At 48.9% G+C, this 24,200-nt stretch overlaps 1 protein-coding gene across 2 annotated transcripts in view; it reads right to left on the bottom strand.

Moving 5' to 3' along the window:
* The window catches only part of CIB4 (calcium and integrin binding family member 4), a 49,297-nt gene extending 37,163 nt beyond the window's left edge, over positions 1–12,134 (bottom strand). Inside the window, exons 1-3 of one of the 2 annotated variants that reach the window (XM_072938338.1) lie at positions 12,031–12,134; positions 11,524–11,558; positions 3,700–3,796 (exon numbers count right to left, since the gene is read on the bottom strand). In XM_072938338.1, coding sequence (XP_072794439.1) covers positions 3,700–3,796; positions 11,524–11,558; positions 12,031–12,084 — 186 coding nt within the window. In that variant the 5' untranslated portion in view covers positions 12,085–12,134. The remainder of the gene's footprint in view (positions 1–3,699; positions 3,797–11,523; positions 11,559–12,030) is intronic. The other variant, XM_072938337.1, reaches the window with a different exon arrangement.
* Between the last annotated feature and the right edge of the window lie 12,066 nt (positions 12,135–24,200).

Raw genomic sequence — 24,200 nt, 5'->3', positions numbered from 1 at the left:
CTCCTCACTCCTTTTGGGAAGCAAGCTTTCTGCTTCGACCAAGATTGGAAAGACACAGAGGGAAACTCGAGTCCTGGATCTAAATCCCCAAAAGCCGATGTGAGGGCCAGGAATGATGAGGGACAAAGTTCTTGACAACCGTTAACAGAGGGAGAAACACTAATAACAGAAAGGGATGTGTATGGAAAGAACTGTTATCACTTGTGGGATTAGATCCCTCTTACGTTTTTGTTCTAAAATGAACGTCTTTAAAAAATGAAATGATTGTGGATGACGTATTTTTTAGTGTTCTTACTTGGCAAAATTGTAAAGTTGCGATCTCTAGCTAGTCCTTCCTCAAAATAATCATTTTGGGGGGGGTAGTGGATTCTTTTATTGAAGTATATCTGATTTACAGCATTGTATTAGTTTCAGATGTACGGCAAAGTGATTCAGTTATATGTATAAAAGTCTATTCTTTTTCAGTTTTTTTCCATTATATGTTATTATAAGATATTGGATATAGTTCCCTGTGCCATACAGTAGGCCCCTGTTAGTTATCTATTTTATATATGTTAATCCCAAACTCCTAATTTATCCCTCCTCTTCTTCCCCTTTGGTAACTATAAGTTTGTTTCTTATGTCTGTGAGTCTATGTTTGTTTTGTAAATGAGTTCATTTGTACCATTTTTTTGGATTCCACATATAGGCAATATCATATGATATCTGTCTCTGACTTACTTTACTTAATATGATCATCTCTAGGTCCATCTATGTTGCTGCAAATGGCATTATTTCATTCTTTTTTATGGCCGAGTAATATTTCATTTTATATGTAATTTTATTTATTTATACACACACACACACACACACACACATCTTGTTTATCCATTCAACTGTAGATGGGCATTTAGGTTGCTTCCATGTCCTGGCTATTGTAAACAGTGTTGTGGGTGGGGGAAGCAGATCTTATTGGGCTATGAAAGCCCAGAGTCTGGGACATACTGTGGCAGATGACACAAAAGAGAGTAGGACCAGGCTCCAGGCCAGAACCAGAACCACAGATTGGGAGGGTGAGGAGGGGACCAATGAATGCAGTCCAGTCTCCTCTTGATACCAGAGTATGTGCTAGAACACACCAGGTAAATGCTTGGCCGGCCCCCACTTGGCGCCCTTTGGTGACAGGTATCTCATTCCCTCTGCACACAGTTCATCATCTAATCTGATGATGGCAGAGTGCTTCCTTGTACTGTAGCGCAACCTGCATCCTTGGACCCAGGCCTATTCCTGGGAGCACCTCGAGCCAGGCCTTTCACCTCCAAGAAGACAGCTCCACACTGCACCCCTCCTGCCCAGTCTTCTTTAGCTGGGGTCTATTTGCTTCCCCTCAGATCCCCAATCATTCTTCTTGTGAGATGACTTGCCTGAGATCATTGGCTAGCAAGTGAGTTCAAAGCCAGCTCTTCTGCTCCTGGCCCAGTGCCCTGTCCCTAGTTCTCTAGATGTGGCAGTGGCTCAGTGTCCTCAGTTCATGAGATGGTTCTGGCTGTTCAGAACCAGTTGGAAAAATAACAAAGAAAGCAAAGTGGCGGGGGCGGGAGGGGGGAAGCAACATACAAAAAAAAAATGTGATCCCAATAAACACTTACATATCCACATTAAAAAAAGTTATGGAAGGAAATAAGGCAAAATTGTCATGGCAGTTACCCCTCGAGGTAGGCTGCCTGATGATTTTTACTTTTTCTGTATTTTCCACTTTTTCTGCAATGGTGTGGTTTTTATTTGTAGGATAGACTAAAATAATGACCATTTAGAAGGATGAAATAAGAAATGTAAAATTAAGGTAATCTCATCCTAAGACCCCATCTCAGTTCCCAGCCACTGTCCAGTGTATGAGGTTCTAGGGGGTCTGGTACTCCAGAGAAGACCCCAGATTGCCGTCCTGCCCTGGACCCGCAGACCCTCACACAGCTCTAACATCGCTGCATTTTATAGTAGCCTGACATTCCTGCTGTACTGGTCCCCGGCCCTTGGCTGTCCACATGGCAGATGCCAGACCACCCCGGGCTGTTGCCCATGTGCTCCCACCCATCTGCCCCTCCTCCATTCTGCTCCAGCCTTGCTGCCCTTCCCCCACCCCCAGCAGGTTCCCCACTCCCCACCCCCAGGTGGAAGAGAGGAGAGGATGGGGAACAAAATGAACAGTGCAGAGGACCATGGCTCATCCCGGCAAGATCTGTTACACAGCACAGGGTGTACATATTGTTTTACAGATAGGAGATTAGTCCTTAGAGAGGAGATGTGTCATACATGGAGTGTGATGGAGCTGGGCCCAGATCCAGCCCTCTAATCTGGTCCAGTGCTTGCTCCGCTGATCTGAGCCCCTGGGTGTGACTAGGGTATGCTGGGTCCATGCGGAGTGCTGGGGCCACGGGTCACGGACACCCTCGGTGCCAGCTCTCCCAAGCAAGTCTTTGCCAGCTGCTCCCCAGGGCGCCTGGTAGTCCCAGACACATGTCAGCACTGAGCCAAGCCCTGATTAGAAGTGGAGGCCAAGCCTGGGGGTCAGAGTCCTGCCTGCCTTCCAGGATCTACCATGTCACGTGGCCCTGGGCGAGTTTCTTCCCTCTTGGGGACTCAGTTTTCCGATGGATAAAACCAGGGTGGGGACTGTTTGATAGTGATTAGGCTTGTGGTCTCCAAGTTTCTTTCCTGGCTGAACATTCAGATATTCTGCGACTGACCAGTGACACTGTCCCCCACCTGGGGACGGGAGGGCAGAAGCTTCCCATCCCGCCTTGCCTCCGGGCTGCCCCTCACCCAGGCTTTCCTGAGTGGTCTGAGAGAAGTCCCCCACCTCGTGTACAAGTGTTTGTGGGTGTGGAGATGTGCATGTGTAGGTGTGGAGGTGCGGGGGTGTGGATGTGAGTAGGGGGTACCCTAAGGACAGGCTCCCCATTTTGTATCTGGGACAGGCACATTCTCTAATTATATCACCTTTCTGAGGATTCTGCTCCCAGCTCCCTGAACCCCACGACCGCTCCACACCTCTTCTGGTTCCTTGACCTCTCAGTTCCAGCCTCTACCTCAAGCCCCGGCTCTGACTCTGCCCTAGAGCAGGTCTGTCACTTTGGAGGGGCTGCCCCTGCCCCTGCCCCGTGTGGTCTCTCCCTCAGGACCTGTCCCCCTGCCTGGGCCCTGGGCCCTTTTTAAAGAGGCACCCACAACTCTCAGAGCCCATCTTGTTCCAGACAGAAATGAAGATGGACTTTCACTGCATAGCAACACATTCAAACCATTATTCTGCCGAGACCCGAATGAAAAATCGGGAAGCACGCCACCGCCATGATTTGTTAACCTGACATTGCCTCTCTCTGCTCTTTGCACAAAGTTTAATTAAAATCTCAGAAGTGATTGGAGAGCCCTTTTATTGTGCACCTCTGGGCTCTTCCAGGAACCCTGGGGGAAGGGCAGGGCCTTTTTACAACAGGGATACAGGCTCAAGGATGGTCCCTAAAAGATTGCGAGTGGGGGCCACTGACAGCTGTCACAAGCACAGCCTGTTGGAGTGCAGGGAATCTCAGGGAGCACATGGGATCCCAGCTACTCCACCAATCCACCCATTTCACAGGTGAGGACACTGAGACCAGCACTCTGAGCACCTCAGCAGATCTCAGTGACACCGCCCCCACCCACCTCCACCCTACCCCCTGGACTCACCCGCAGGGCCGGAAGGGAGCTGACCTGGTCCATGGTCAGCGTGGCCTCTTTGTAGTGCTTCCCAGGGGGACAGAGTTTCAGGAAGGAGTCGTGGATGCTAAGAAGAGAGGCAGAGTGGGCTGGGAGCGGGGACCAGCAGGCCACCTCTCCCGCGGGCTCTCTTTGGAGGAAGGAGACTCAGGACTCATTATTGACTGATACAGAGAAGGCAGTTATAAATCATTCCACACTTCCAGAAACATCCTTGGGGCTCCAGTGTGCCCAGCACACTGTGGGAGATGCAGAGACAAGCCAGGCATGAAGGAAGGTACGTGAATGTACCCTGTAACCACAACACACTCTACAAGTGACCCAGAAAGGACTTCTGTCCTCACTTGCTCCAGTTCCTTATTTACGGATGGAGAAAACAGCAGAGCCTTGGGGAAGCAGGCATGCCACCTCAAGCCATCTGCCCAGCCCCACCCTCAGCCCAGAAAAAAAAGGTTGCTTGGTGGGTGTGGCTGAGTCAGGATTAGAACCCAGTCACCTGGGGCCAGCAAACCACAGCCACCCTAAACCGGCAAGCTGGTTCCAGACTATGGGACTGAGCAACCATCCTCATCGATCCTATAATCAATGTCTCTGTCTGCAGGTCTCCTCACTGGTCAAGGGATTTTGCTTACGAGTGACAGCCAGGTCAAGAGTGAAATGTCTCTGTGAGCACCGAGAGGAAGAGGGTGGCAGCGAACTCTGCCCTATACCCAGAGGAGACTGCCCTCATCCTGTGTCCCTTCTGGCCTCCATGATGGAGAACGGACTCCATCAGCTTTGGAAGGGGCCCTGAACTGGCACCAGAGATTTTACACTAAGTTGGGGAGGGAGCCGAAAAGTGGAGTGTGGAAGGGATGAGGGGAGACAGTCTCCAGGAAAGTACAGGCAGGGCGAGGGACACTGAAGGGCAGCAAGGAGGAGAGGAAAGCCACCCCCCACTACCCCGCGAAGGTCCAGTGGCTTACAAGGGGAGGGGGCGGTGGGAGTGGTCTGCCCTATTCCGAAGGAGTTATTTTATCACTGTTATTGTTAGAACTGCTAGTGTAGGGTGATAAAAAGCAGACTGATTTTCGGTAGAAATTTCATTAATTTTTAAGAATTCTCTGAAGCCATGCACCTGTATAGCCGGTGCCCAGGGCAGGCTGCTTCTGCTGTCCCCACCGTGGTTCCCCACCGGGAGTGCCTGCTGCACTCGCCAACTCTCGTGGATTTTTTCATGGAATCTGTGTAACAATCTTGCAAGGAAGGGACCATTATCTCTATTTTACAGGTGAGGAAATTGAGGCTCAAGGAGGTAAAATAACTTGCCTTGCCTAAGGTCACACAGGGGTAAGTGTCAAAGCCAAAGTTATTGACACCAAAGCTCTTTCCCCAGGAGCCCAAAGAGGGAGGTCTCAGGACAGGAGGAGGGTAGAGAAGGGACCCCTACTTGCTGGTGCCACCCTCTTCCTGTCTCCGAAGCTCTTGTGCTCATTGAATCCTCCCAACAACCCTGTGGGAAAGGTGTGGGGTGATCATTTCTACAGACGGGTAAACCGAGGCTCAGAGAGTTGAAGGGGTCTGCTCAAGATCATAGCGCTTGGAAGAGGCAGAGTAGGGTCTGAACCCTAAACCAGGCTCTGCAGGCTATGTTGCTCACCTCTCAAGGGCCCACCCCTCATCCAGGTGAAAACCTCTCGGCCCCACCCCCCACCCTCCCCCAGAGAGCCTTCTGGGGAGGGGGTGCTGTGGGAAGGGCCCTGCCCCGACTTCATGCCCTCCCAGGCCGCAGATGAATCGTGGCTGCATCTCAGCTGCCACAGAGTATTCTCCTCCTCCAAATATGGATCAGCCGGCTCTAAATGGAACTCTGAATTAATCACTAATGGACTCGAAAGTCAAAGCCATTGGAAAAACTCACATATCCTGCCTGCCAGAAAGCAAGCAGCCCAGGCTTTGTCTCCCTTCCACACCTAGCCCAGACAAGGGGAGGGGCTGTCTGCGGGCTTGGAGGCTGAGACAGGGGAGGGCACCAGCTCTACGGCTCCCACTCTGCCGGAACTTGGACCTGCTTCGTCCCCTCCGGGCCTCAGGTTGCCCTTGATGTCTCAGCCATCCCTCTCTGTCCTCCAGGTCAGGCATTCTGTCCCCTGGGTCAGGCATTCTGTCCCTCTCTCTGGCGTCTGTGTTTGTATTGTACAGGCAGGACTGAGAACACAGCTCCAGGGCAAGCCTCCATTTCCTCTCCCCCATCCTAGCCCTGGCCCCCCAACCCTGGCTTCACCCCCATCCCTTGGGGTCAATAGTCCTTTGCCTTGTGGAATGGCCTGCAGGTGCTTTATAAATGGCCCTATCTCTAGCCTGAAAATGTGGCTTTTAGTCTTATGATCTACTCCTTCCAAGTTGTATGACCTTGGGCAGATCACTTGATTTCTCTGAGCCAGTTTCCTCATTTGCAAAAAGGAGATGATAATACCATGAAAGTCACAGCTGCCAGTCTCAGCACGGACCCCTGTGACAGGCTCTGCTCTAACTCCTGACGTGGGTTTGATCATCTAATTGTCCTAATAACAACCATGTGAGGTTGATACATATGATACTTCTTGTAACTGTGGAACTGAGGCTCAACAAGGGTAAGAAACTCATCCAAGGTCACAGAGCTGGCAAAGCTGAGCCTCGAACTCTGGCCTTTGGGTTCCAGGAAGCAAGCCTGTAACCTTCTGTTGCTTCCGGGGGACCAGGAGCTGATGGCCAGGACAGAGCCTGGAGATTGGAAAGTTTGGGGACCTCTAGGGTGTTAAGAGGAACGAGGGGCCTCAGGGCCAGGTCAGCCTGAGCAGGGGCTAGGGGCAAAGCTTCAGGCTCCCACATGAGACCCATACGCAGCCCAGCGTCTTGTCAGGAGTCATCCCTGGGTGATACAGCATACTCCAAATTGCTCACACAGAGTCGGCCTGACCCAGGCTCAGCCGCGGAGGTCTAAAGGAAGCCATATGCGCCCGTTCTGAATCAGTCCCAGACTCAGGGTCTACAGTCACTGCTGAAGTCAAGGGCCCGGGAGGGCCTGTGCACTGAGCCCAAAGAGATATCTGGAAGCCAGGGGCTTCGAGGGCAGCAATTCAACCAGAAGCTAGAGAGGGCTGACCTGGAAGCTGATGGTGAAAAGGACCCCGCTCTTCCAAGACCAACAGGATGTTAGGATGTGAAAGAAAATTCCCACAGTCTGGAATTTAGGGTAGACAGACTCCTTCTTGGAGAGCCAAGCCAAAGCAGCTCTGGACCAGGAAGAAGCTGTCACATGTGGTCTGCCCCTCCCCATGTGCCATCTGCAGATCTGGTGACCAGGCCTTTATGTCCTACGCAAGTCACAGATAAGAAGGTGGGAAAGTATTAGACAAGGGCAGAGCCACCCTCTTCCAAAGATTACCGCTGTTATCAGTCTCTTGGATACTTTTTTTTCCAACTGGCTCAATCTATCCAACTGTACTGTCATCCAAGCCACATTTCATTGTCATATTTGTAGGAAAATTACACATTGTCAGTGGTGATGTCAGAAAATTGTCCAAAAGGCAGCATTAAAAAAAAAAATTTTGCTATTTCTCTTGGTTTTTCCTTAACATTGGCATTATATTTCTACATATGGTGCTGATACTGTCATTTATTGATATTTTTCATTCTAGACATTATTTTGTGATGTCTTATTCTTAAAAAAATAATTTATCTCCATCTGTATACTACTTCTTCTTCCCCTAACCTCCCAACAGAAAATGATTTACCTGAATCAGAATTCAGTGTCTATATTATTATCTACATATTATTTTTACATTTATGTATTAGTACATATTATGTGTGTATTATTCAAATATTGCTCACAGCTGAGTTCCTTAGTGCAGCATGATTACATTTTCTTTCTTGTAAGGCTTTTTGTTTTTCCCAGAGTTAATAATCACTTTGTTTTTCTTTTGCTTAGGTTTCAGTATATCTATCATTATTTCATCCCCAAACTTTCTCTGCAGAACGGTAAAGTTCCTCTTAGTATGTTTACATACATTACATCATCTATAGGTTCACTTTGTTTTCTTGAGGGCATCATTCTTGAAACTCCTGACTCCTGATTCTAATCTGGACTCATTGCTTTTCAGGCCTGCTGCGTGCACCACCATCATCCTTGGGCTTCTCTCCACTGTATTCCACTGTGTTGACATCCTCTGTTTCCTGGCTCCCATGTCTTCTTTTTTCTTAGTTTACTTACTAGTTTTAATGGAAAATTTAGTTTACTTATTAGTTTTAATGGGAGCTCCAAAAGCTTCCTGAGACAAGGTGCATGAGGTAATTATTTTTAGAATTTACGTGTCAAAAAATGTTTCACCTTCACTCTTGATTAATCATCTAGCTATGACTTAATCCTACATTGGAATTTTTTCCTTAGAATTTTGAAGATGTTTAGCCACCATCTTCCAACACAAGACCAAAATTATTCTGATTCCTGATCCTCTGTTTGTATTTTTATTTTCCTTTATGGAAGCTTGTGTTCTGAAATGTAATGATGACACGACAGTGTAGACTATTAAAAATTTTTTCCTCAGATATCTAGTGCCTTTCAACTTTCAATTCATACTTCACTACTGAGGTTCAGACAAGCTGACCAGAGGTTCATTCTTGCACATCACTGTGACTGGTGGCCCTGAGTCGGGAACCTGCCTGGCCAGCTCTGTCCACATGGTGAGCTCCTGTCCTCTCTGGGCTCTGCTGGGCTGGGGAAGGGGTGCCAAGTGGATTGTAGGGCAAAAGAAGGAATCACATAAGACTTTCAGTCCAGTTTTCTGTTGTCATCTGACCCTGCATCCTGGCATTCCGAGGTTCCTGAGCCTTTCTGGGTTCTTGAGTCCATCATCCCAAACCCTGCTTCCAAGCAATCTGTTTCCAGTTTCCTGCTCTAAGTCTGTATCAGGGATCTATTTGCTTTCCACTTTTGACATTTTTGTTGACTTCTCTCAACCACTCTCACCTCTAGAGTTCTTTTGTCCTTATGTGTTTCTTTCTCTTTTTTCTAATTCCTTTACACTTCTTTCAGTGGAGGAAAGAAACAGCGATAAAAGATGCTCATTTCTCCATGTTAACTGGAAGCCCTGGCACTTTGCTTTTTTCACTTTACAATATACCTTGGAGACGGCTCCACACCTAACATAAAACTTCTCCTTTTCTCGAAAGACAGTGTCCCACTGATGCATGGACTCATCCACATTTATTTCATTCATGCCCTCTTGATACAAGTGCAATGGCCAGGCCAATGCATGTCTCCCTTTCTGAAGCAGCCTTCCAGTCCTTCCCCTGTTCTCTCCATTCTTCAAAGCTCTTGACAGCTCTTCACATCCTCAGCTGCTCCCCAGGACTGGGTCTTCTGGGTCTGGAGACTCACCTTGGTTAGAGGCAGCAGCAAACTCTCCCTGTTATCATCCCACCCACCTTGAATTTCTGTGCCCACTCAGTGCTTGTCCTGCTCTGCCTCATCTGAAAGTCTCCGATATGGAGAAACAAAAGCAGAGTAGGCATGGAGCCACTGCATCTCCTCTCTGCCTTCCTGAAGCAATGGCGTCCCAACCCCCTCCCATCTCACTGACCCATCCTGCTCTTCAAGTCCCCCAGACGTGGGAGCCTGTGGGCAGGAGCTACCCAAGGGGCGGGAGCAGCCAAAAGAAGGGGCAGCCTGAGGCAGCTTTGAGAGAAGCTGGTGGGAGACACTGGGCTGAAGTGGAGCCTTTGCTGGCATCACTAGCGGGGCCCTGCCTCCCTGGCACAAATCAGATCTGTCCAGGCCCTTCTCATGGGGAGGTCATCTTCAGCAGGGGTGAAAAGAGGTGGGAAACAGGAACAAGGCAGGGGCAGCCTCACAGCCTGGGTGGGCAGCTCAGAGAGGAAGAGTCCTTAAGGACAGCTTTTCACCAGGACATCTTTCTGAGAAGGCCGGTATAGAACACATGAAGATGAGGGTCTATGTCAGAGAGACTGAACCCTCCCCTCATTCCTCTCTCTAGGTTCATTCCCCCCACCACCACCACGACACTCACTCCAGGGCAGCCTCGAGGGCACACGTGAGGAGCCCCAGGGATCCAGAGAATATCACTTGAGAGTCCTTGCACTTTCTGGAGTGGAGCAGGCATGGTCATGTTCAAGTGGTGAGAGAATAAATTAGTGCCAACTGTCTACAGGACAATCCTGTTACCTCATCAACATTTTAAATACACCCACCCTTTGCCCAGCATTTCTATGGCTAGAAATCCTTCCTATGGATTTTCTCTCACCTGTTGGATGAGCTTTTTGTACAGAAATGTTTACACTAGCCTTATTTGTGAAACTAAAACCCATAAACAGCTTAAGTGTTTGTTATGGAGGGGATGGTAAAATGTTTCTTCCATAGGAAGGAGCGTTCCACAGCCATTAAAAAGAACGAAGCAGATCTCTATGTGCTTTATGTAGAACTAGTTAATGTGAAAACTTAAAGAAAAAAAAAAGGTCCAGAACATTATGAACCTACACTATGAACGTGTAAACGCAACAGTTTGAATGGGATACAATTTCTTAAGGATATTTATGTAGGTCTAGCTATGAAACATTTTTTTCTAGAAGACTCGATGAGAAGCTAACTGTGGGCAGTGGCTATCTTCAGGGAGAAGGCCTGGGAAGAGGGAAGGGACATATTTACATTTCATCTAGAATTTTCTCTGCTATTTGAATTTTCTAGCCATGCTCACATATTATTTTTTAAACTTTGTTTCATTTTCTAAAATATTTGGTTCTTTCAGTTTTAGTCCAGTGTTCCTTTTTAGAAAATATCAATAAGAGATATATGGGTTGTAAGATATAGGTTATTTGGAGTTTTGCCATATTTTTCCATATTTAAAAAAGTAAATAAATATTAAGTTTAGAAGGAAAATCATGTAACTCTGTGACTGTCCCTGGTCTCCATGGCTCCCTGTGACTCAGCCATCCCTCAGTCCCCATCTGAGCCTGGGGAGTCTCATGCTTGTAGCAAAGTCTTTGCCCTGACTGGGACCTTGCATGGGAAGTGTGGCTTCCAGGCTGGGCATGATGGTTGGGGAGGGTGAGTCCAAGCAGAGGGTCTCAAAGTGGTCACCTCACTCCAGCTGCACCCCACCCCACCAAAAATGCCTTAGTGAGCCCACTTATTCCTCTAACAAGTTTTCATGAGCACCTGGCCCACCTGGGCTCTCCTACATCTCTCGTGCCAGCTACTCCCTCTGCAGTCCCGGCAGGGATCGTCGTGATGGGTGTCTTTAGCCTGGTGCCTTCCCCGCTGTCCCGTCGCCTGCATGAGAACAGGAACTGTGCACTGCTCCCCATGACACTCCCAGTGCCATCACTGTGTCTGCCACGTACCAGGCACTGGAGGGATGCTTGGGAGGGAAGGGAGGGCTAAGAGAGACTCAGCAGCGCATCAGCTTTACCCAGCTAGTGGGTTAGCCAATCAAATGGGCTTCAGACCTATTTCCTAAGTCCTGTCCTCCTTTTCCTCATCATCCCAGGGAGGTCCTGTCCACCTCTGGGATTGTATGAAGAAACCCTGCCTTGAATCCCATAGCAGCCCAAAGCTTAACATTTGATTCAAATCTAGTCGTATCCTGGAAATCATGACCTCAGACCCCTGGGGCTGGGGTCTGTCTCTGCCTGTCCGCGGTCCCCTCATCTCCAGCACTCAGTAGCTCTGAGCAGGGACCACGCTCAAGGACCAGAGTGAGGCTGTACCAGGGCAAGACTGCAGCTCAAGGGGAGGGAGAGGGCGCACCCTCTACTCACCACAGGATTTCATTTCTGGTCAAGAAGGTCAAGGCCTGCAACAAACCACAGAGAGGTGACCTGCTCACTCTGTCCAGCCCTGCCCTGGCCCCCTGGGGAGCAGGGAGCTTCAGGGACCGGGGAGGAAAAGCTCATGCTGTCATGCCACAGCCAGGGAATGGAGGCTCCTGGCCCTCGGCAGTGGATGCCAGAGGTGGTGGAGAGGAGGAAACAGTGCCCTGCCCTCCTCTCCCGTCTCTGATGGCCTCAGGGAGGAGCACGTTAGTACAGAAATGCAGAGAGGATTGGACACAATGCTAAAACCCTGCGCTCTGGAGCAGAAGACAAATGGGGGAGGGGTCCTCGGAAGGCTGGTCTGGATCACATGGATGGAGGTTTAGCAAAGGCAAGGGCCATCACCACCCTGCCTGATAAACTCTCCAGCTTCAGGCAAGAGTTTGCCTACCCATCCCACCAGCCTCAGGAAGCTCCCGCCTCTGCCCAGCATCTCCTGCCTGACCTACCCACCTGGTATTCTTCCAAGTCCTCCCAGTGCATCTGGTACCTTAAACATTGCCCCATGCCAACCCCACCCTTCTCTCTGCCAGCGGAACCTCAGCCCCTAGGGCTCATCAGCTGTGCACTAAGTGATCGGTTGTCATGGTAACCTACATTCCACCTTCTGCCCATTCTACCTGAGCCCCTCCCTGAGTGGGCAAAGAAACAGATTCTTTTGGTTCCCAAGGCTAGTTGACATCACCCCCGAAACAGCAAACAGAAAGGAAGCCCAATAGCAGGTCTGAGAGTCATACTGTTGTCCCATTGCCTGGGTTCGGATCCCAGATCTGCCGCATGCTGACCAGACACGTGACTTTCAGCAAGTTACTCAACCTCTCTGTCTTAGTTTCCTCATCTGTAAAAAGAGAATCATAAATGACTACTTTATAAAATGATCGCAAGGCTAAAATTAAATGATAGATCTATAAACCTCTTATTTAGCAAGGTACCTGGCACATAAGGAGTACTTAATAAAGGGAAAGCAATATTATTACTTTTTAAAGTTGGGCCTGGAAGGAAGGGTAAGATTTTAGCCAGCAAAGTCCGTAGTTCCATCCCATCTTCTGGTTAACCCTCTGAGCTCCTATTCTCATTTACTGAGCAGCTTTTCTTGCCAGGTGTGTCCACAGATACTGTCTCCTGCTGTGCTCACAGAGCTCTGGGGAAGGCGGAAGCTGGTGTGGTCCAGTGATGCTATGGGGTCACTCAGCTGGCCAGTGGCCAAGGAGGGAACTGAAGCCTGGATCGCAGGACTGGGGTTCCCACAGTGCAAGGTGGGAACTAGGGGAGCTTTGGGATCGTGCCCCGGAAGGCTACTTCCTTCTCAAGTCTCGCTCGCTTGGATCTCTTGTTCCAGGAGGTGTAAGTGGCAGCAGGCACTGGTGTGTGCCTTTCACACCTGGTTGACACTTGCTAAAAGGAGAACAAAAACAAACTAGAGAACATCCCTGCTGCTCAGAGCTTTTAGCTACTCACTCCACAGCTATTTACTGAGCCTGGCAGTGGAGACAGAGTGATTAAGCCAGACAAGACCCTGCCCTCGTGGAGCTAGACGGCCGTAGGAAAACCAACACCCCTTAGTGATAAGGGCTATGAAAGAAACAAAGCAAAGATGGAGATGGGGTGGGGCTGGAGAGGCTTCCTAAGGAGGGGCCACTTGGGCAGAGACCTGAGGGATAAGGAGAGATGAGCCAGACTGAGAAGACCAAAGAGTTTTCCAAGCCCAGAAAGGAACAACTTCCAGCTAGAATTTAATGACACTCTTTGGTTTTCCTTATATTTGTTTATATAGTTCCTTCCATTCTGAAAATGATGCAGGTTTGCCATTTATACCTGTGATATATTTCCTTTATAAGTGTATCTGTTTGATGAAGAGAAATAGGAGCCCATATAAAGAAAAATATTAAGTAAATAATTAGACTGGTGGTAACAGAATATACCAGAAGCCACAAAGCTGTCTCTCTCTCATCTCACACACAGGTAACCAAGGTTGGCAAATCCTGCTACCCTCCTCTCTCCTTTGGTTTCCATCCCCTCACATCGCTTCCCTCACCCTCTGCCCACTCCACTCCCACACACAGGCTCTGTGATTTCATCCTGGAGGGGGTTTTCATTGGTTCCCACAAATAACAGTAGTAACAAAAAGAATATCACCTTACATTTGCATAGCTCTTTGTAATTCCGAAATGCTTTTCTATGTGCCTTCCCATTTGCTCAAGAAACAAAAGCCTATGCTCCTTACAAAAAAAGAAAAGAAAAAAATTCCCCAAATGATTCTGCCTTCAATACACTAACCAGCTAGCATCCTTACCCACCTCCAGCCTACAATCTCTCAAACTCCTCTTTGGCAGGGATTCTGAATGGAGAGCAGGCCCACGCCTGCCCCAACAGTTCCGCATCCTTCCCCTCCAGGGTACGTCCCTTCATGAACCCTCTGCATGGCATGAAATGCATTTTTGCGAAGTTTCTGTCACCTGGCAATGAACTCCACCGACTGTTCAAACAGCAACCCCTACTCTGACCTTGATTTAGATGTCTCTTCAAATTCAAAAAGGGCTGAGATAGAATTTGTATCCAGAATACATAAAGAATGCTAACCACTCAACAATAAAAAGACAAATTTTTTAAGCCCAACTTAAAAAAACAGGCAAAGTATTTAAAGAGACATTTCTCCAAAGAAGATATTTATGAATGACCGAGGAGCTCATGAAAAGATGCTCACCATCCTAGCCATCAGGGAGATAACAAATCAAAACTGCAGTGACACACCACTGCACATCCACCAGGAGGGCAAGGGTGTGGAGAAATCAGAGCCGTCATACACTGCTAGTGGGCATGTTAAATGGTGAGGCCACTTTCGAAGAGATTTTGGCAGCTCCTCAAAATATTAAGCAGAGTTACCATATACTAAAAACAAGACAATAGGCTCAAAATGGAGTCACTCATGCTAAACCCTACATCACCAAACCAAAACTTAACTTAATTAGTTTCAGCTCTCCCAGAAATGCAATCTTAAAACCAGTCAGCCAGGAATTGGTTGATCAGCGCAAGTGAGGTCGTCTGCCCGACAGACCCCTGCCAGCCCCGAAGGGAAAGTGACTGTGGAACAACCAATCTGCTTTTTGCTACTATAATTTCCTCATTCTTCCTCGCTTCTGCCTATAAAAGCTTTTCCTTTTGTGCAGCTCCTCAGAGTTCCTCTCTATCTGCTAGATTTTGATTCATGAATCATTGAATAAAGCCAATGAGAACTTTAAAATTTACACAGATGAATTTTGTTTTTTAACAGCTATGATCCAGCAATTCCACTTCTGTCTATATACCCAAGAAAAATGAAAACATTTGTCCACATTAAAAAAAAAAACTGGTACATGAATGTTCATTGCTGCTTTATTCACAACAGCCCCACAGTAGAGACAGCCCAAGTTTTCATCAACTGATGAATGTATAAATAAAAGGTGATGTATGCATCCAATGGAGTGTTATTCGACAATAAAAATAAATGAAGTATTGATACATGGTACAGCATGGATGAAGCTTGAAAATGTTACACAAAATGAAGGAAGCTATTCACAAAAGGTCACATACTGTATGATTTCCTTTATATGAAATGCCTAGAATAGACAAATCTGTAGAGACAGAAAGTAGATCAGTGGTTGCCAGGAGCTAGGGCAAGGGGAGTCTGGGGGAGAGGCGTTCCTGCTAATAAATATGGGGTTTCTTTGGGGGGTGATGAAAATATTCTAAAATTAGATGGTGGTGATGGTGGTACAACTCTGTGAATACACTGAAAAAATACCAAGTTGTACCCTTTTAATGAATTGTATAGTATATCAACTATATTTTAATCAAGTGTTTACTGAAAACAATTTCAAGAGGGCTTTATGCCCGAACTTAGTGCATGACACATAGTAGGGCCACCATAAACATTAAAGGAATGTGTAAGTGAGATAACACATTTTGAATTTGTTTCCGATCTACTTCCTCAGCCTATGAGTCTTGTAGCCCAAGGGGGCTCCCCCCACTGCAGCTGTTCAGTGCTGAGGTGAGGGTAGATCTTGCTGGAGAAAGTCACTGCCCAGCTCTGAACACCAACTAGGTTTTTATTTGAATTCCCTGCAACTGAGCAGACTGGGAAACCACCCTCTGTCTGGAGAGAGGATTTTCTAAATTCCTTTGATGTGGCAAGAGAAAGGTCTAGGGGCGGGGGGCGGTGCAGATCCTGTTCTTTGCAGGGGCATCCTGACAGGCAAGAGAAAAAGGGATGGAAGGCCTGCCCTTCCATCTTAGGGACAGAGGGGATGAGGAAGGTGGTGAGGAAGCTGGGCTGTCATGTGCTCAGGACCCAAAGATGGGCGTCAGGATTTTAGAAACATCCCTGGATGCTGGGAATCTCAGAGCTTGAGTCGTACTTCTCCAGGCTCACTGGTGAGGGGAGTCGGGGGTACTGCTCACCTCTAGAGGTCTGCCTTCTAATCCCGGCCATTTCCAGCACAGTGCGAAGCCCAGGTGCCCCAGCGGCAGGGGAAGTGGGACCATGGCAGGGCTCCCGGCTTCCTTGCAGTGCAGGGGACCCAGAAGCTCCCACATGCCCCAGGGAGAACATCAGAGGGGCTGAGCGCTCAAGCAAAGGCCTGGCCAGGATGCAGAGCCCAGCAAGGCCCTTTCCCAGGAACTAATGGGACACCATGGACCCCCCAGTGCATGTCAGCACAGTACCCTGAAGGCCTGGTGTGACTGTCAGACCTCATTGGACCCCAGCAAAAATGCAGAGAACAAGCACAGACCCAAGGACGCCTCCCCATGGCCAGGGGAGCCCCCCTCATGCACCTGGATACCGACTTGGGGTACAGGAGCAGTGACAAAGCATGAAGCACTGAATATTTACACAAAGGGACTGGCTCACCCCAAGAGACCGTTTAAAGCAGTTCTTCTGTTTCCCATTTACATTGTCTGTGGGAAGAGAAGGATTGTTAGAGCGGAAGGTGGTGATGTTGAAACAGACAGTGAATCTTCAAATAGATGGAACGTTTGTACGGGAAAGAAATAATTCAACTTAGAAGACAATGAAATATTATTAACGACAAGTCTAAGGGTGGAGACTTGAGAGGAAGATCTGAGCAGCGTTAGAGAATAAACTCTCTTTTCCTTGCAGGCTGAGGAAAGGCTCCATGGCTGGGCCAGGAAGAGAACACTGAAGTCAGAGCAGCTGGAGGGGGCCTGCCTGGGAAGCCAGGGAGAGCCCAGGCCCCTGAGGGCTGGTCCAGCAGGCCCTAGTGACCCTCACCAGCCAGACGAGCTGGGCTGGAGCCTGGACGCTGACAGTGAGGGAAGGAGGGTAAGGTGGGGGATTCTGGCCAGGTGTACCCTACACCGCCCACTGTCTGTAAGCACACCACACATCACCTTTCCCGTCACACTCAGCTCAAGGGCATGAAACACAGCTGCAAGTTCTGGGGTTCCCAGGTCCTCTGTGCTTCTACTAAGTGGCCACTACCCCTCAGGTTTGGTGATTCGTTAGAACAATTCACAGAAATCAGGAAAGCACTATTCATATGACAACAGTTTTATGAAAAAGGGTACAAATCAGGATCAGCCCAAAGAAGAGACACATCATGGGAAATCTCAGTCTCAAATGTGAAGCTTCTGTGTCTTCAGGATGCATCGCTCTCCTGGACCGTGGATATGCAACACTAACCAGGAAGAGCTCACCCGAGCCTGAGTTCAGAATTTTCTTGGAGTCTCATCCTGTGAGCATGGTTGAGTGAATCATCAGTCACGTGACTGCACTTAATCTCCGGGCTTCCACCCCTCCGCAGAGGTCAGGCTGACATCAGCTGGCTCAAAACTCAAGCCTCTAATTGCATGGTTGGTCCTTCTGGCACGGCCAGCCCCCATCCTGAGTCATCTCATTAGCATGAACTCAGATTTGATCTGAAGAGCCCACCATGCGTAGCTAAGACACTCCTATCACTTGGGAAATCCCAAGGATATAGTGGTTACCTCCTAGGAGCCTGGGAATAAGCCATCTGAATTCTTTCTTACACAACACTAGGAAATCTGGGGTGGGGTACAGTTAGAGAAATAAAGAACTAGATCCAACCTTTTGAAAAGAAAGAGACCCCTTCCTCCCCAGAGGAGAGTGAAATTTACTTGGGGTTTAAATAGATTCACCCAGAGGCAGAACGTGGACAGCTAATACCTTGAAATTTAAATCTTTGTGTTCTTTTCCACTTTCTCATAAGAGACTTTTTTTTTTTAGTCTCTCATTCACATTGCCTGGGGGAGAAGTTAAATTGCTATAGTAGAGGAAAAGAGCTAGAAGCAGCCAGTGTTCCTTTTTTTATTAACAAATCAGAATTTTGAGAATCCAGAGGGAAAGCTGAGGGAAGCAGGGTCCAGAGTTTATAAGAGAAGGACAGAGAGGAAGTATTACATCACCAAGGAGGCTGGCAAGGATCTCCCAACTTCCCACTTGGGGCACTGCCACTGCCAGGCCTGTGGGGCCCAAGCCTGCAGACAAACCATTTGTTAACCGTTGGGGGGGAGCATCACTCACTGCCTAGAGGGAGGAGCCACATGAGTGATCCACTTCCTTGTCGGAGGGGCAGACGCTCCATCTCAGGTCCAGTCCAGCTGTCACTCAAGGACCGTCCAGCAGAACAGCAGTTTGCTTCCGAAGGCTCTGCTGAACACCATCTGAATTGCCCAGATGGACAGACCCCACCCCACCCCATCTTCAATGGCCCGGGACACCACAAACTCCACAGAAAAGAGGGTGGGGGGGCCTGGACACTCAGAGGGTGGAGGACTGGTAGGGGTATGGGAGGAAGGTCCCAGCACCCGTTCTCTCATGTCCCTGCCCCTCTGCAACTTACATCAGATGCCCTGGGGCCACAGGCCCCACCCTGACTTCCAGCAATGCTGCGAGGACAGTCTAGGAGAGTTGGTCCACCTCAGAGTGTTGCCCCAAGGATTCTCTTTGTGTTTTCTGTCCCAGGTGGGTAAGCACAGCCCAGAAGTTCCAAGTGACACTCCCAGGGGCGGGGAGCCTCCACCCGTGAGGCTGAAAACTGGTAGAGAAAGGCTCCCACATCCACACTTCTGGGCGACAGCTCTGGGAGGCGCTCTGTGGTTTCTCAGCAGGGCCTGACGGGGTCATAGCCCTTTGAGTCAGAGTGATCTAGACACACACCCCTAGTTGGGCTTCTCCTCTCTCCCCAGCTCCTCACTCCTGCTCCCTGGGATCGGCTCTCAAGTAAACCACCTGTACAAAATCCTGGTTTCAGTCCTGCTTTTGCTGACACCTCACTGGGGCACCCATGACATTGTCAGGAGCCCCTGGGGGTGCTGCCGAGCCACGTGAGAAGAAAGGACATTGCAAAGACTTTGCATTCTGACTGAACTAGTCCTGAAATTTTAGTTCCAAATTCCCACTGACAAACGCTAAAGATCATTCGTCGTACATCTTCATTTTACAGTAGACGCAGGGCCCGAGAGGAAGCACTTCTGAGATCACGTGGGGAGATGAGGCACAGCGGGATCTGGAACCCAGCTCATTCCAGGTCTCCTCCCTCCCAGCAGGCCTCTAAAAGCTGCTTGCTGGAGGTCACTGTGCCAGTTTAATGAGATCCTATCTGTGGAAATGTCTTGTAAACTGTGAAGCATTATAAAAATGCTATTCGTCATGATTTGTGCCAGACCTGGGACCGCAACCCAGATCTGCTGGCTCCCCGGCCAGCGCCGTAAGCCCAGCAATAAGAAGATGCATTCAACAGCAATTCACAATTCCTTATTTTCAGAGTCACACTCAGAGACACTTGTTAACTAGAAACCCCACGCCAGCCTCCCTCTCTCTCCTGGGCACTCTCCACACTGCTTTCTGCTGGGTGGCTGGGAGGGTGGAGAGGGCTGGCTGTCCTTCTTCATCTTTTATTCACTGATTCAAAAAATTATTTACCAGTCTGCTAAGACATCTCAGCCACTTCACTAGCACTGGGGATATAGTGGTGACCAAGACAAATACAGCCCTGGCCTCAAGAAGATTAGCATTGAGTAGGGAAGGAACATATTCAAGAATCACTTGATCAAAGTAAGCCGAAAGAGAAAGAAAACTACCATGTGATATCACTCATATGTGGAATCTTAAAAAAAAAAAAAGACACAAATGAACTTATTTACAAAACAGAAGCAGACTCACAGACATAGAAAACAAACTTACAGTTATGGGGGCGGGGAAGCGGGGGAAAGAGGGTGGGAAGGAATAAAATGAGAGTAACAGATTTGCAAATACTAACTGCTACATATAAAATAGGTAAATAACAAGTTTGTACTGTAGAGCACAGGAAACTATACTCAATATCTTGCAGTAACCTATAATGAAAAAGAATATGAAAATGAATATATGTATGTATATGTATGACTGAAACATTATGCTACACACCAGAAACTGATATAACATTGTAAACTGACTATACCTCAATTTAAAAAATAGAAAAAAAATCACTTGGTTAACTATGTAATTCCTTCTGTGCTGGTGCTATGGACAGAATGCAGGATACAGTGACAACACTTGACCAGTGCTAGGGATCAGGGAAGCCCTTTGAAGAGGGGACATTTAGGATGCACAGGAGAGAAGCAGACAGGAGCGGAGAAGGGTGTCTCCCAACAGCAGAGCCCCCAGGGAAAAAGGCGCTAAAGATGCTGGCAGAGCCAAGAAGGTCCTAAGGACGGAATGTGATTCGAGGGTAAGAGTCAAGTCAAGGGAGACTGGGAAGGGGGTTGGGGTAGAACACACAGGGCCGGTGGCTCCTGGAGGGTTTATCTTCAAAGCTTTCCTGAAAGCCATGGACGTCATTGCAGGGTGTTATGCTGAGAAATGACATAATCAGATTTTTGTTTTCAAGGGGTCATTCTGCGCAGAGGGTGGCTGGCGAACATGCTGGAAGGAGGCCAGCCTAGCTTTGGGGAGGAATGTGAGGAGACTGCTGAGTAACTGAGGGGAGGGAAACGGTGCTGGGACAGGGCTGTGGTGGCGAGAAGGAGAGAACTGGATGAGTTCATGTGACATTTTAAGGTGGAATCAGCAGCACTGGGAGATTGGACATGGGAGGGGGAGGGGTGGGAATTGTCGATGGTGACCAAGGGGTTTCTGACATGGAGGACATGCTCTTCCTGGGCTGGGAGCCTGGCAGAGGGACAGGCTTGGGGGGAAGAACATGACTTTGGACATGTTGAGTGTCTGTGCCCCTGGAGATGAGACATGGTAGTTAGATACATGGGGCTAAGAGCTTAGAACAGAGCTTCGGGCTGGACACAGACATTTGGAAATGTCCAGGAGCAGGTGATATTAAAGTGTGAATGAGATCGGCCAGGGACTAGGGGACCACGGTGGTGATGGAGACAAGTTCCCTGCCCTCAGGGAGCTCATATTCTAATGGAGCAGATAGAGGATCCCACGTCTTATAGTTGGAGTGGCTTGTTAGAGACCTGTTCTCTCACCAAGAATAAGCTGGACAAACTCTAAAAGCCGTCCGTTGGCAGGCAGCCAGGATGTGAAAGGTCAGGATCCTGAGAGATGGCAGCATATGGAGGTGACATTCAGCATTACTCTTCCCCTTAAGGTATCCCTGACTTGTGAGCAGCATGCGGCCAAGGGGCTAAAAACCAAACAAAAAGTGTTTGAGAAGAAGCTGAGAACTTGCGTTAGAGGTTGTGAAAATCTCACAGGGTAAGGGGACAAGTCTGGAGTTCAAAGTCCCCAGGCAAGCAGGATCTGAGGGCCAAGAAGTCAAGGAGAAGAACAGAGAAAAGGACCACAGTACGTTAGTTCAAAATCCCCAGGCCCTCTTCCCTGAAGGCACTTGCCGAGTCGGAGGCAGCATCCTCCCAAGTGGCAAAGCGTTAGCCGAAAGCGAAGCTGGGAAGTTGGGCGGAGATTTTGGGCAGTAAGATGGGGCTGGGTAAACAAACTGGGAATCAAAGGCCCACCAAAGAGAAGGACCACAGAAAACAACCCAGATTCCCAGTGAGAACCCCAGAAGGCTGAGGCACTAGGAGCCTGGGTGAGCCAGAAACAGAGCAGCCTTCAAAGTCTGACTGCCAGCTTCAAGCCAGCTCAACCCCAGGCTGGAGTGAGATGGCCTTCCGACACTTGAACTGCCTTGGGGAAAACCAAAATAAATCCTCCCTGATGAAATGTAACATCAGCCAGAGCCAAAAACATTATCTCCATAACAGAATCGGACCCACAGGTGATCCAGATATTGGAGTTATCTGACACAGACTTTTAAATAACTGTGGTTAATACGGTCAAGCAAATCGATGACAAGATGGAGAATTCACCAGAGAACTGCAATCGATGCAAAAGAATCAAAGGCAAGTTACAGCGGCATGGATAGAATTTGGTAATTAGTATCTTTGATGAATGGCTAATGTTTTTCCTCTCAGCCAGGAGGAAGGGCACCCCAGGGGCAGGTAAGTGCACCATGAAGCCCCGCAGGTGGCAGCCTGCAAACAGGATGGAGGGCAGGGTGTGGGGCTGGCGGGGCCGTCAGCAGCATTCCGTGCAGAAAATTCAGGGGAGGCCAGCTGGAACCACACTATGTTGGAACTTAAAGAAATTAGAATTCTGTTCTGCAAAGAGTGAACGGTAGTTCTGTTTGTCTGTGTCTCTGGGTTGCGTTTGCCTCACGGTCAACTTAGAAAAAGTAGAAAAAATGGCAGTTTGCATTTTTAAAAAAAATGTCTTTTTTTCAAACGTGAAGAAATTCAATACCTGCACCAGTACTTAAAGCATTTTTAATTGCTCTCCGTCCCCGAAGAGTTTCATCTTTGGGGCTATTTTTGTAACACTACGTCACAAGCCTATATTACAGTTTCAGACTAGCATTGAACTTTTAACCAAATTTTGGTATTAAGATCTTCCGCTGGTTTATTTTGTCCTTCCTTTGCTGACCTTGTAAACTACTTAATTGCGAAATGTGGTTCATCTCAGAGTGCCTCTTAACATTGTATTCTTTAAAATAGAGATTTTTTCCATTGCACGGGAGACCAACAGCCACATCTTCAACATACTCGCACAACAAAGCCAGGCTCCTCACTTCCACTTACTTAGAGCCATGTGGTTTTCATCAGCCACTTCTCTTTTCTTGGCAGAAAACATGGCAAAGATTTAAATTGTATTCAGCAAATGGCCCGACCCTCTCACACCAGGCTCCTATTGGCTATTCTCACGCTCACCCTGTCCCACGTGACCCTGCCTCCTTCTCCATTCCCAAAGAGTGCCCCCAGTCTCCTGCCAGGCAAACCCAGCTGACTGAGTCGCCCCACCTGCCAGACCTGGAGAGTGGAGCTCTGAAGCAGGAAATCAGACCAAAGACCTCTGGGACCTGGAGCAGACCAAGCTGAGTATGAACCAACTCTCGGGAGAGAGGGTTCCTGAAATTAGACGGGCCAGCCAGCTGGGAGCTGTTCCTCACTGCTGCAGAGAATGGGCAGCTAATGAAGATGGTTCAAGGATTGGAGACCGCTGCCATTTGGGGAGTCCTGCCCCCTGCTTATCCCAGTGGGGAAGCCAAGCCCATCCCCCTTGCCACAGGCTCCTCCACCTTCTGTTCCCACCAGTTGTTACCCTTCCGAGCATCATTGTTGGGGTGAGGAGGAGCATGAGGCTCTTACCTCAGTTACTAAGCTGGCAGCAAAGTTTAGTGAGCCCTCTGTCCCCCGAACATCCTTTCATTGGAGGCTCGCTGAGCTCCACTGACATCTAAATGGCCAGAAAGAAGTGCCTGAGTGTTGGTGAGAACAGCCCTAAACTAGGAGCTGAGGGACCCAGGCTGTCCAGCACCCTCACCTCTGCCATATTGATTGCATCCAAACATACCCTGCTTCAACCACTGCCTGTTTCTCCACTTCCACTGCTTCACTCTGGTCTCAGGCACCTTCTTGCACCTGGACCACCACGCTAGCCTCCCAGCATGTCCCCCTGATTCCACTCTGGCTTCCCCTTAGTCCATTCTCCACTCGGAGGCAGAGTGGTCTTTTAAAAGCATTGATCAGATCAGGCCAGGTCCCCCACTGAAAACCTCCTCAGTGACTTTCCTGACCATGGCCTTTAAGGCCCTGCCCATCTCTCCAGCCTCATCCTGAGTGACTCTCCCTCCCTCACTGTACCCCAGCCACACCGGCCTCCCTCCAGCCCCTCAGAACCCCAGTGTCCTAGACCAGCAAGACCCATGCCCCTGCAGGTGGGGCTGGCCCAGGAACCACAATGAGCATCTGCCCAAAGCTAAGAGGTGACATCGTCCCCTTCCAGGCCTGGGCTCCAGGTCTCTGGACCTCAGGTGGTCCAATGCTTCACTTCTCAGATGAAGAGACAGAGCCTAGACAGACACAGGGGCTGTCCAACAGTCAAATGAATTTATGGCCGAACCAGCCCAGAGGCCTTATGCTTTGACTCCTAAGGCAGTGCTCCTTTCTCCTCCCCCGGCTGCTGGGTCAGGGCCATCGCAGGCAGCCTGGGGCATAGAGAGGAGCCAGGTCTACCATTTGTGCAACATTTGGGGGACCAAATACCATTCAGACTGCTTCCCTCCAGGGCCCAGAAGGTGCTGGAGCTCTGATCTAGACAAGGAACACTT

This window comes from Vicugna pacos, chromosome 15 (genome assembly GCF_048564905.1).
Source record: "Vicugna pacos chromosome 15, VicPac4, whole genome shotgun sequence".
Lineage (NCBI taxonomy): Eukaryota > Metazoa > Chordata > Mammalia > Artiodactyla > Camelidae > Vicugna > Vicugna pacos.
Note: the sequence above shows the minus strand (reverse complement) of the source record. Positions and strands in the feature narration are given on the sequence as shown.